Raw genomic sequence first — 14,211 nt, forward strand, 5'->3', positions numbered from 1 at the left:
TTCCTGTGAGTACCTCTACGATCCGGTGCTCCAGCTCCACCCACCAGCCACGGCGTTACCCGCACTGCGGGCTCCCATCTATCGTGAACATCTGGGTGAGATTTACATCTGAGACTATTGAACGTACTGGCACTTCGTGGATCAGTGCCTTACCTTCCTGCCTTCACCATCTATCCACAGCAGTACAATAAAGCCTCTATCCATACTGTGTCTGCTATCTGAGTTCAGCCTATCACAGTGGTTCCCCGCGGGGCCCCTCCCTGTGAGTGGAGTCGGCGCGCGCAAGGGGGTACACATTTGTGCAACCTGCGCGCGCCGAGCCCAGCGTGCGCTGCCTGTTCCCTCCTCCCTCCCCCCACCTTCCCCTCCCCTCCCTTCCCCTACCTAACCCACCCCTCCGGCCCTATCTAAGATAGTACTCGTTGCTATTGAGAGATTCGTCTCTACTCTACATTCCTGATCCTCATTGTTCCTGGTTCCTGTTTCCTTGTTCCTGCCCTGCTTATGCTTCGGATTGATCACATGGACTTTGACTTTGCTTTGCCTGACTACGCTATAGCCTATCTCCAGACCCAGACTTTTTCTTCACCTGACTATGCTACAGCCTATCTCCAGATCCAGACCTCCGCTTTGCCTGACCACATATTGCCTAGCTCCAGACCCCGACCTTCGCTTCATCAGACTATGCTATTGACTATCTCCGTGATCAGACCTCAGCATTGCTTGCCACAGCCCTTAGATTACCACCAGCCTAGACTCAAGCCTACCATTGGACGCCTCTTTCTGCCTACTCCCTGGACATGGATTTACCAGGCTTCAGCCTACCTTTGCTCGAGCGCCCTCAGTCTGCCTTCGTTTCATTGGTGCCCGAGTTTCCAGGACATTATCCAGTCCAGAGTAGGACTGCACCATCCCTCGCCTGCTATCTCTGGACTGAACCAACTTCTCCTGCTACTCTATATCGAGGCCCACCTAAGTCCTGCCGACCCCAGCACCCAAAGACTCAACCTGCGAGGAACATGGGCTGGTATAGGTGAAGCTTCAGTGGCCTTTGCCTATCAACTCACTCTACCTGCCAACGGTAGGGACCCCTAGGTCTTTACCTAGAGGTTGCGTCAACCCCACCTCAGCCCAAGAGTCCATCTCCGATGCAACAGGAAGTGGGCACTTGTCATCAGTGCGGTTTTTAATGAGATTCTAGACTATTGTAAAAAGGGTTCTTGGGTTGTGAAGAATGTTTTGGATTTTTTATTTTAGTAAAGTATTCCTTTTTTGTGTTTTTGTAATATGCCAAGCAACTTCTGTATGTTGTCAGGTTTGATGTGGTGGGATTTTTTCTCCAGTTTCTTTCTTTTTTTCTCAGGGTTCATTTTGTAGATCTAATTTCATTATTATACCAGGGCTTGTGTTCTTTTTTGAGGGTTTTTAGAATGATATTCACATATCATTTAGATGGATATCTAAAGTTATCCATCTAAATGGCAAGTTTTGGTGTATTTAGCTTCGTATCTGGTTAGGTTTTAGCCAGATAAGAGGCTAAAAATCTAAAAGAATAAAAGCAAGGTGTTCCAAGGGAATAACTGGGAGGAGCTACTTAACCGGCTGACATAGCCAGTTAAGTTGCAATATTCAAACTTATCCAGCTAAGGTTTTTGGTTAACTTTAGACCTGTTATTGAGCAGGTCTAAAGTTAGCCTGTTATATGATCTGGCTAAATTTAGAATTATCTGGGTTTATTCAGTGGCACAAATGTACCACTGAATATCGCAGTTAAGTTAGCCAAATAAGTCTTTCCAGCTAACTTACTTAGCCAGCTATGTCTGAATATTGACCTCAGTAGTTGCTATTTTGTCAGAGTTAAATGTGCATACATTATGAAATTTCTTCATATACTTTTGCACCTGCTAATTGACTCAAGCAAATGAAATCAGACTTGTCTTTTGTCTGCAACCCACAAGCACCAGCAGGTTTTGTTCCTGCTTTGTGGACATCCATGTTACCAAACATCAGATGTCCCATAGATCTTTCAGGAGATTGGTCAAGACTTGGCTCTTTGAATCAGTTTTTGTGTAATCTGAGGCTACTGTAAATGACTATAAATTGCATCACTTTATCTATACCTAGTCTTCATTATACTTAAATCTACTAATACCTTATATATAGTTCTTATACTTTTATTATCAAGCTGTACTGCATTATTTAAATATTTACTTCCCATAGTACTTCCTTAATATCCTCTTGCACCTCTTGGGGCGGATTTTAAGAGCCCTGCTCGCCTAAATCCGCCCAAATCCGGGCGGATTTAGGCGAGCAGGGCCCTGCGCGCCGGTGAGCCTATTTACATAGGCCCACCGGCGCGCGCAGAGCCCCGGGACTCGCGTAAGTCCCGGGGTTTTCTGAGGGGGGCGTGTCGGGGGCGGGCCCGAACCACGCTGCGTTTTTGGGGCGTGTCGGGAGCGTTCCGGGGGCGGGCCCGGGGGCGTGGCTACGGCCCGGGGGCGTGGCCGCACCCTCTGGACCTGCCCCCAGGTCACGTCCCGGCACGCTAGCGGCCCGCTGGCGCACGGGGATTTACGTCTCCCTCCGGGAGGCGTAAATCCCCCGACAAAGGTAAGGGGGGGTTAGACAGGGCCGGGCGGGTGGGTTAGGTAGGGGAATGGGGGTAGGCTGTGCGGCTCGGCGCGCGCCGGCTATACGGAATTGATAGCCTTGCACGCGCCGATCCAGGATTTTAGCGGATACGCGCGGATCTACTAAAATCCCGGGTACTTTTGCTTGTGCCTGATGTGCCAGCAAAAGTACGCCAAATCGCGCGGTTTGAAAATCTACCCCATTATGTATTACGTAATTGCTGCCTCCTCTGTACCTGTCTTGCAACTGTATTAACCCTAACCCTACATTCCAATTTATTAATCTCACTGTCATACTGTATGCTATACCATACTTTCTTCTATGATGCTGTAATAATTTTATTATTGGTAATGATACAAAGGTATCCCAGTAAGGTGTAAAAACCTGGCTATACATACAGGAATTTGTAGAAAACAGTGTAGCAGTTCAATGAAGAATGGCAAAGAGTAATCCACCAGCAGATGATATTGTACTGTGACCATATGCTTTGTTATTTTTTGTTCTGTTTTTTTAAATCTGTATATATATAAGTATTAGGGATGCGAATCATTTTTCTGACGATTGAAAATATCGTATGATATTTTCAAAGTCGTCAGAAATTGGGGGCTCCCCGAAACCAATAGGAAAACCCCACAAAATTGTTCGTGGGGTTCTCTTATCATTTTGGGGGAGGGCGGGAAAAACGGCACACAAAAACAACCCCTAAACCCACCCCGACCCTTTAAAACAGATCCCTTAGCTTCCTCCACCCTCCCGAACCCCCAAAGCTTTTTAAAATTACCTGGTGGTCCGGGGGGGGGGGGGGGGGGGACCCGGGAGCGATCTTCCTCTCTCGGGCCGTCGGCTGCCACTAATCAAAATGGCACCGATGGCCCTTTGCCCTTACCATGTGACAGGGTATCCATGCCATTGGCCGGCCCCTGTCACATGGTAGGAGTAATGGACGCCCGGCACCATCTTTAAAAATGGCGTGGGCCATCCAGTGCTCCTCCATGTGACAGGGGCCGGCCAATGGCACGGATACCCTGTCACATTGTAAGGGCAAAGGGCCATCGGCGCCATTTTTATTAGTGGCAGCCGACGGCCTGAGATCGGGAGATCGCTCCCGGGACCCCCACTGGACCACCAGGTAATTTTAAAAAGTTTTAGGGGGGGTCGGGAGGGTGGGGGAAGCTAAGGGATCTGTTTTAAAGGGTCGGGTGGGTTTTTTGTTTATTGGCTCGGGCACAGCCGATAAAAAAAAAAAATGATCGGACCACACAAAAAAAATTTCACGATGTGAATCGGAACTGGACTCGGAACCGATTCCGGTCCCGATTCACATCTCTAATAATTATATTTTTATTATGTATGGCATATTTGTAAAACACTACGATTTATGGAGAAGCAGTATAAAAAAACCTTTTCAATAAAAATAAATAATGATGATGATGATGACAATGATGATATGCATACCAGCCAGGGTGGGCAGTTTTCAAAAAGACCTTTTAATCAGGTAAATATCAATTTACACAGGCAAATGTCTTTTGAAAACTTGCCTCTGTATAAGAGAGACCTTTGTAATCTTTTTACAGTGCCTTTGGGATTTTTGTGCTCAGAGGATGTCATTCTCAAACTCTGTTACCACTTCAGATATTTTTCCTAAAATATCAATTGCTTCTAGTGCAATAAAAGCATTTTAGGGGTATTAGTGGGGAGTGAGAAGAGAAGAATGTCTCAGCATCATAGAGCTTATCTTACTAGAACCCACTGTCACCCATCTACTCCTAGTTTTATCCTGCTAGCAGCATTCTCAGCAGCAACACAATTCTTTGTGAGTAGGAAAGGAAATGATTTGCCCCTTCAATACAGTTCTTAGCAGAGTACTGCAACTGCACAAAAGATTTATAGTTTTAGGAAGGTGGACATAAGAGCCACTTTAAAGCATGCAACACCAGAAGCTGTGTAGAGTTGGTATTACCTGATCTGGGAAAAGCCACATCAGTTCCTCGGATGCTCTTTGTCAGTATATTTCCGGTTACTGCAAAATAAAATCCATTCCAGAAGGTGACCCCAGTGCATTCCTTGAGGTGAGAGAAGCAGGATTTCTCAGCTGCTTCAAAGGATGGAAATCCTTGGGTATGATTATGCTTTGTCACAGGGTTCAACAGCAGCATCCCGCTGTGCTGACCAAAGGCATTCGCTAAAGACACCAATAAAAACACACACTTACTTTTGGAATTTTTTTTAAAGTTGTGATTAGACATGTATAAACTTCATAACAAACATTTGTGAACTAGTACAGTGAATCCAAAAGAAGTTCCTTATTTGTTGAATTAATTCAGACTTTAAAAAAATTAATTGGTGATCTCAATCAAGTTCCTCATGGATAAGTGTCCACATCACTATTTCTTTATTTTTATATACCGTTGTTTAGACTAGCCATGACAACCCTTGAAGGAGTCCTGCTTCAGATATATTTAAAAAAGGTTTTATTTTGTATTTTTGCCTCTATGGCCAACTTCTTTTCAAATTCTCTCTTAGCCTATCTTATCAACATTTTACATTTAATTTGCCAATGCTTATGCTTTTTCTTATTTTCTTCAGATGGATCCTTCTTCCAATTTTTTGAAGGAAGATCTTTTAGCTGAAATAGTCTCTTTCACTTCTTCTTTCAACCATGCCAGCAATTGTTTTGCCTTTCTTCCACCTTTCTTAATGTATGTGTTACGTAGGGGTGTTTTCGTGTGCCCATGGGCCTCGGCCTGACCCCAGACGGATCCAGGACCGAACCGAGGGTTGACGGCGTGTTCCAGCATGGCTGACAGTCTTACCCTCTGCCAGGCCTGCAAGCTCCCAAGGCCAACAACAGGATGATATTGGAATGTGAATGGTCCTCCGACCATTCCAAGCCCTTTCGGACCTGCCACTTGGATTGGCATGGAGCAGCAGGCCTGGCCTGAGGTCGAGGGCAGACGGGCCTTGACACGAAGACATGACACCAAGATTGATGCTATGGCATCGCACACGAAGACATGACACCAAGGCTGATGCGGACGGCATCAGAGACGAGGGCTGGAACAAGACATGACACCAAGGTAGTTGAGGACATGACACCAAGGCTGATGCGAAGACATCATGGACCAATGGTCGATGCGACGGCATCCCGGACCAGGGTCGATGCAACATCAGGAACAAGACGTTGACATGACACCAAGACTGATGCAACGGCATCCAGGACAAGACGAGGAACTTGACGAAGTCCAGACGAGACAAGAGATTGGGCGGAAGGACATTGGCACTGTCTCTCAGGGCGCCCTACACAGTCCACCCGCGGGACTGGTCACGGACCACCCTGTCCCACTGCGCGCCCTACACAGCCCGAGGAGGCTGGTCACGGACCACCCTGAGAACGGGATGAGCGCAGGGAAGAATCCAGCCAAGGCAGAACTTAGACGACAGAGCCATAAGTCGCCCGGAGCTCCACAAAGGCTGGCAGGATGAGACGGCTCAGGAGCACAGGACACCAGTCCACCTGCAGGCCACTCCAGCCCGGGAAAGACGTCATCCGAGGGAGTCGGGTCTGACAGGTACCAGAAGGCTCAGGAGCGCTGAAGCAAACACCAAGAAGGGCAGGACACCAAGGAACCTGGGACATCAGGAAGCAGAGGATCAAGACGAGACACCAGGACACCTGGACAAGGACCTCAGGCACGAAGACATAACTTGACATGGTGTGACATGACGAGAAGACAAAATGAAGAGGAGCTCCACGAAGAAGACCTGACGGAGCTCTGGCAGGCAGGAATCTCCAGAGTGAAGTAACTCCGATGCAAGGCAAGGCTGACTGGAAGTTGAAGTCCTTTTATAGGGCTGCACAAGGGCGACTCCCTGGGAGGAGTTTGGAAGGCCCACACCTAGCTGGCCCTATAACTACGGAGGAGTGTTGCAGGCCGGCCCCTAGGGAGAAGGGCGTGGTTCAAACCAGGAAGTCCATGCAAACACAAGCAGCCTCAGGTAGGCCCCAAGAACATTGCGGCCTCCCAGGCCCTGGAGCAAATCCTGGATAGTTCGTAGGCGAGACCCTGGCTTCGGAGTGGCCTCCAGGAAGAGGTAAGGAGCCTCCCGTAGCACCGCTACAGGAGGGTTCATAACAGTATGGAATACATCTGGACTGCATTTCTAAGATTTTTTTTTTCATAACAATGTCCACACTTAATCTTTATAGCTGCAACTTTCAGTTTTTTTCTCATTTTATCAAAGTTCCCCTTTTGAAAGTTTAGTGCTAGAGCTGTGGATTTACTTATTGTTCCTGACCCAGTCATTAATTCAAATTTGATCATGTTAAGCAGCCTCCACTACCGTTACCTTTCTCACCAAATCCTGTGCTCCACTAAGAATTAGATCTAAAATAGCTCCCTCTATCAGCTGTCCCTGAACCATTTGCCTCTTAAAGTTGTCATTTATTCCATCCAGGAACTTTATCTCTCTAGCATGTTCTGATGCTACATTTAAGTCAATATTGGGATAATTGAAATCTCCCATTATTGCTGCTCTACCAATTTGATTAACTTCCCTAATTTCTTGTAGCATTTCATTGTCTGTTTTAGCATTTTGACTAAGTGGACAGTAGTATAATCCTACCTCTATAATCTTCCACAACACACATGAGATTTCTATCCATAAAGATTTTATTGTGCATTTAGGGGTAGATTTTCAAAGGGTTGCATGCGTAAGATACGCGCGCAACCCCCGAAAACCTACCCCTGTCTCCCCCTGCGCGTGCCGAGCCTATCTTGCATAGGCTCGGCGGTGTGCGCAAGCCCCGGGACGCACCTAAGTCCTGGGGCTTGCAAAAGGGGGAGTTCCAGGGGCGGGGCCGTGGGCAGGGCACCGGCCCGGGGCATGCCGGGGCGGGACCGAGGCCTCCGGCACAGCTGCTGTGCTGGGGGATGGAGAGCAGGCAGGCGTAACTTCTTCGATAAAGGTTAGGAGGGGGATTTAGGTAGGGCTGGGGGGTGGGGTAGATAGGGGAAGGGAGAGGAAGGTGGGGGGAGGCGGAAGGAAAGTTCCCTCTGAGGCCGCTCCGATTTCAAAGCGGCCTCAGAGGGAACGGAGGCAGGTTGCTTGGCTCAGCGCGCGCAGGTTGCACAATTGTGCACCCCCTGCGCACACCGACCCTGGATTTTATAACATGCACGTGGCAGCGCACACATGTTATAAAATCGGGGGTAGATTTGTTTGCACTGGATTGCGCGAACAAATCTACGCCCACGCACATGTTATAAAATCTGGCCCTTAGTTTTTGCAGGATCTTTATCCTATTGGATTCACTGCCTTCCCATACATAAAGCTCCATCATCCATCAAATTGCTCATCCCTTTCATTGTGATATAATTTGTACCCTGGTATAGCACTATCCCATAATTTATCCTCCTTCCACCATGTCTCTGAATGTGCCAGTTAAGTCTATCTCTTCATTGACTGCTATACACTCTAAATCTCCTATCTTACTTCTTAGACTTCTGGCATTGGCATACAGACATTTATTTATTTTATTTATTTAGTGTTTTTATTATACCGGCATTCATGACAGGTATCACATCATGCCGGTTTACATTTACCAGGGTGTGAAAAACAAAGAGAAATACAAAAAATGCAAAAACCTTTAATAAGTGCATGGTTAGAATATTGCAGTTACAATAAAACAGGGAAGTGTACAACTGGGAGCAGAAGAGAAAGCAGCAGAAGGAGTTTAACCGAGAGCAAATTATTTACAATGTTGTAGCATTAATGTAGTGAAGGAGATTATTGACAGAGTGTTGGTGAGGTCTGATAGTAAATGGCCGGTAAGGTAAGGATCAGTTGAGGTCTGGATAGGCTTTCTTAAAAAGCCATGTTTTCAGCCTTTTCCTGAAGGTCGGTAGGCACGGTTCCTGTCGCAGGTCGGATGGGATGGAGTTCCATAATGGAGGTCCTGCTGTTGAGAAGGCTCTGTCTTTGAGGGATTTGTGTTGAAAGGTTTTGGCGTGTGGAACATGAAGTGATTCTTTATAAGACTCTCTGATGGGTCTGGAGGAGGTATTTTTTTGAAAGGAATTTGTAAGTTGAGCGGAGCGAGGTGATGGATGACTTTGTAAATAGTAGTGATGGACTTGTAAATGATTCTGTGGTGAATTGGCAACCAATGTAGGTCTTTGAGGATTGGGGAGATGTGGTCAATTCTCCTAGAGTTGGTCAGAATTCTGGCTGCTGTATTCTGCACCATCTGTAGAGGTTTTGTATGAGATGCAGGGAGACCTAATAAGATAGAGTTACAATAATCTATCTTAGAAAAGATTATTGCTTGTAAAATTGTTCTGAATTCCTGAAAGTGGAAGAGTGGCTTAATTCTTTTGAGGACATGTAATTTGTGAAAACAATCCTTGGTAGTTTGGTTGATGAATACTTTTAGGTTAAGACGGTTGTCAATGATAGCTCCTAAGTCTCTTACGTGAGAGATTTGAAGGTTGGCTGGTGGGTTTGAGGTGATGTTATAGTTTTCCGGGGATATAAGCAGGAATTCAGTTTTTGAAGCATTGAGAATGTAACACTCAATGCAGAAGACTGGAAGGTTCCTCTCTTGCTGCTGGATTGCTGCCTTCATCTTAATTTTGTTGAGTTATTAGTTAAGTTTAGGTTGCTAAGGGAGTAGGTTATGAGGTAGATTTTAAGACCTGAGCGCACACATGGACACACAATTTTATAAGCATGTGCATGTTATAAAATCGGGGGTTGGCGAGTGCAAGGGGGTGCACAATTGTGCGCTGCCTTCCCCCATTCCCTACCATCCCACCCCACTTTCCCTTCCCCTACCTCCCCAACCCTTTCCCCCCTACCTTTCTCTTCGTTTTTCTTTTGTTTTAAAACTTACTTCAACACTGGGGCTGCATGTGCCAGCCAACTGCCGGCGCACGATCCTGCCTCTGGCCCCGCCCCCTCCCCTTTTTGCAAGCCCCGGGACTTACATGCATCCTGGAGTTTTACGCGCAACACCAGGCCTTTTGAAAATAGGCCCAGTGCATGTAATCTTTTGAAAATCTGCCCCAATGTGTAATAAGAGTCTTTTAAATTTATTGATATATTCACTATTAATTTGGTATTGACCTGCAAGAGGATAAATAAACTCTTGATAAGGACTGAGACAATCCTTTGTTTTAGATAAATGCCTAATTGATTTTTAATGTGAAATTGTTTCTTGCCTATAAATCAAAGAATGAACTGGGGTGGATGGGAGAGGGGTGGGAGGAAAGACAAACACACAAACTCTAAGCTATTACCTACCTTTTGGCTTGCTTTTTATAACAAACCCACACACACACTAAATAATATCCATCAATAGTTTCCCTCTCCCCTAAGTTTTTTAAGTTCTAAAATTTCCCAAAAGCAATTCTTACTGATCCACTTCAGCCACCAGCAAGCTGGTCCTCTCTCAGTGCTCCCACTGGATTTAGGATATAAGTTATTCCTTATGGAAGAGATGTAATATAGAAGTACCATCATCACCCTTTGGGGGATATTCCCTTCTTCCAACTCCGCTTCACCATCACCTTTCAGAACTATTAAAGTCATTCAGAGAATTCTCTGAACTAGAAAGGCTATCTTCCAGTCCTTTCCTTTCTTCCTCTCTTCTGGACCTTTTCCTGCCCCATCACCTAAAGAATGTGCAGAAGATGGTAGGGCTGAATCTGCCCCACAGAATGCTCCCTGACTCATATTTAAAGCTTGTTGCAGACATTTAATAAAGTCATTAGATACTGGAGCCCAGGGAGAAGCTTCCCAGACATCAATTCACAGCATGGCATGCTTGCCTACCATCTCCTGGAGACAGAGAATATAGCAGGATGAGATCAGCTCAGGTGCATATAAAGAGTGACATCAGTAAACCTATTAGTCTATGCCTCCATCTGCTGGTCAGGTGGCACAATCCAAATATCAGGGCTTATTAGATGAATAGGATAGAGCCTTTTATCTCAAAGACACTTGAAAACTAGTCTGTGGTAGAGTGTATATCTAAGAACCATTAACTATCCTTCTGTATTTGAAATGAGATGGTAGTCAGGTGTCAATATCAAGTAAAATATCATGACCACTGGCATTGACTGGTACTTACATTCCAGAGATCTAAGGGAATGAAAACTAAACTCCTTGTGATGCAATTCACCATGCTACTCCAGTATGATACCCACTTATGTTACTCTTCATTCTTAAATATGTTTTATTTTAATAGTGTTATTGCCTGGCCCTTGAATACAGTCTTTGAGTCATGGAATGTTCTTTAAATAGTTAATAATTAGTCCTACCTGAATTCTTACATATCCATCCATTCTTTAGTACACAGTCCTGTCCAGAGAGAAATTCTGGAGTAGGTTTAAGACTTCCACAAATTGTGTTTAGTGTGGATCCTGGGGCCTGTTTCACGATTAGCCTAAATAAGTACAAGAAAAACAGAACTTTTCAAAGAACTATAAGTACAACCTCAATTTATGATGAGTCCGGCTCTCTGATGAGAGTCAAATGGGAAAGAGAGAGGTTGAGGACTGTTTGCCCACTCTCACAACATGCAAAAGTTTCTGTATAATATTTTTTCTTGTGGTAAATTTGTGCCTTAAAATGAAATGTTCAGGGATAGATATTCAAACACTACTTAGCCATATAATTCAGATTTTTCTGGCTAAGTGGCTGCTGCTGAATATCCGGATATACCACTTAACTGGATAAGTCACTTACAGGCCGATTCAGAAAAACGCGCGGGAGAGCTGGTGAGCGCCCGCTCTCCCGGCGCACGCACAGGCCACTCTCCTGGGTGAACAATTCAGGAGGATGGCCTATGCAAATTAGGGCCCGAGGTAAAAGGAGGTGCTAGGGACACTAGCGCATCCCTAGCACCTCTTTTTTGACAGGAGTGGCGGCTGTCAACGGGTATGACAACCGACGCTCAGTTTTGCCAGCATCGGTTCTCAAACCCCCTGACAGCCACGGGTTCGGAAAACAGATGCCGGCATAATTGAGCGTCCGTCTTCCGACCCGCGGGCCGATTTTTAATTTTTTTTTTTAATTTTTACTTTTTTTTTTTTACTTTTGGGGGCTCCGGCTTAATATCGCCATGATATTAAGTCGGAGGGTGCACAGAAAAGCAGGTTTTACTGCTTTTCTGTGCACTTCCCCGGGCAGGCATTAATTTCTGAAAGTAAAATGTGCAGCTTAGCTGCACATTTTACTTTCTGAATTGCGCGGGAATAACTAATAGGGCCATCAACATGCATTTGCATGTTGCGGGTGCCATTAATTTCAGGGGGGTTGGATGTGCATTTTCGACGTGCTATTAACCCTTACTGAATAAGGGGTAAAGGTAGCGCATCGAAAACGCACATCCAAACGTCCTACCCAGACACTTAACGCAGCCTAGATGCTCGCATTCTCACGTAATAAACAATAGAGTAATCAATCAAATCAACGCTTCCACTTGTTCCCCCATTAAGAAAATATGCTTTAGTGTATATACTGCGCTTATTACTTTCGTATTTATACTGAGTGTTATTGCATTACTTTACCTTTATTTATTTTAGTTTATTATCAAAACTATCATACCCATCATTATTTATCACTATAATATGATATTGATATCAAAAGTTTTTCCTTATTTTGTAACTATCTCTATACCATGTTCAAGTTGTACGTTGTTTTATAGTTATATGTAAAGTCCGTTGTCTTATAGTTATAGTTATATGTAAAGCCCCTTCCTTTTGGGCATCTCACTGTTTTATGTAAACCGGAGTGATTTGTATTTGATACAAGAACCTCGGTATATAAAAATTAAAAATAAATAAATAAATAAATAATAGTGCGCTCCACCGGTGCACTGTACTGTATCAGCTTGATAATTGGGTAAATAGTTAGCCATATAGTTGGTGGGCGGATAGCGAGTGTAACTGGGTGGCGCTACCTATTAGGCTAACTTAGCCAGACACAACACACATTCTAAGTGCGGGTCTGTGATGGACATATTCCGGCAACATATCGGGCATTTTTTGAAACCCATAATTAAATCGGACAGCCATCGACGACTTGAAGTAAAAATGGCACGGAACCGGCAAAAAAGGGGTAGAAAAACTTATCGTGATGTTTAGTCGGGAGACCCCTGCGATTGTAAAGTTTTTCCTAAGTTGTTTTCAAACTTTTTTATGAGGTAAATTTTACCTCAGAGGACTCCTAATACCCGTGAGGCTAACAGCTCCGCGGAAAAAAGAAGACTGAAGGGAGATCCCCGTGGCCAGGAATATCATGGCATGCTGAGCATGCTCAGTGGGCACACAGTGCCAGTCAAAAGTTTCTAGAAACTTTGACAGAAGTTTTTCCGTATAGGGCTCCATTACCGATGTCACCCATATGTGAGGACTAGCATCCTGCTTGTCCTGGGATAAATATATATATATATATATATACTTTTGGTTTTGCATTTCCATCTATACCATTTATACTGTGGGACTTTGTTTTGATACAAGAATAGGAAGCTGCCATGCATGTGCAAAACTGTTTATAGAAAGCTCTGGAAATGTTCACCAATGACAAATGACCCTCAAGTCACTGCTTGTAATCAGAGAACTTTTATTACATATGTATGATGATTCCCAAATGGCATTGGTGCTCAAAATGGTCCTTTGGTCCCCCTTGTCAGTTGTATTTTCAGGTTAGCCCTAAAGAATATGAATGCAATATGTTTGCATGCACTGACTCCAATATATGCAAATGTATTTAATGCATAGTCATTAGGGATGGCCTGAAAATCCATCTGATTAGGAGAGCCTGAAGACCATTTGAGTACAACTACTATATAGTATAACTAAATTTTAATTATAGATTACACATTACCAGGTCACAGATGTGTCTGCAAGTTGTCCATCACTCCACATCCAGGTTATTCCTCGATTCCTGCTATTTAGGCCTGTCCAGACCATTCTATTGATCATGGAAATAATCCACTCCTACAGAAAAAGGCAAGATATTGAAGTACATATTCCGTGGAAAGTACTGGGAAGCCTAATGATAATCATTTTGCTTTCCTTCCACCTTTCTTAATGCGTGGAATACATCTGGACTGCACATCTAGGATTGTATATTTAAGCAATGTCCATGCCTGTTATTTATTTATTTATTTTGAGAATTTTATATACCGACAGCCGTTTGCACATCATATCGGTTTACATATAACTTATAACTAATTGGCAATGCCATTACATAGAACAGGAACAAAGTGTACAATAACTAACCATATCAAAATAACCTGGATAACTGAGAAACTATTTACAGGATTCAATGGTATATACACCATGATTTGGTTAGAAACGGAGTCCATAGAATGATTGAGTATCTGGGAAGGCAAAAGAGTGTTACAGAATTTGCGAGTGAACAAAATCTTAACAGAGTAGTGTAACAGATATAGTTTTAGCAGGGGGGGGGGGGGGGGGGAGGGACAGCATGAGAAGCTTAAATAATTGTTGACACAAAGGGAGGTGGTAGAATATTGTAATAGGTAGTTCAAATCGGTGGTACTAGCTGCAG

General features: G+C 44.4%; 1 protein-coding gene across 1 annotated transcript in view; it reads right to left on the reverse strand.

Moving 5' to 3' along the window:
* LOC115097583 overlaps positions 1-14,211 on the reverse strand; it is a 112,296-nt gene that overhangs the window by 30,019 nt on the left and 68,066 nt on the right. The window contains exons 7-9 of the mRNA XM_029613520.1: positions 13,522-13,634; positions 10,953-11,077; positions 4,592-4,813 (exon numbers count right to left, since the gene is read on the reverse strand). Of these exons, the coding sequence (XP_029469380.1) occupies positions 4,592-4,813; positions 10,953-11,077; positions 13,522-13,634 (460 nt within the window). The remainder of the gene's footprint in view (positions 1-4,591; positions 4,814-10,952; positions 11,078-13,521; positions 13,635-14,211) is intronic.

The sequence above is a fragment of the Rhinatrema bivittatum genome, chromosome 8 (genome assembly GCF_901001135.1).
Source record: "Rhinatrema bivittatum chromosome 8, aRhiBiv1.1, whole genome shotgun sequence".
Taxonomy (NCBI): Eukaryota; Metazoa; Chordata; class Amphibia; order Gymnophiona; family Rhinatrematidae; genus Rhinatrema; species Rhinatrema bivittatum.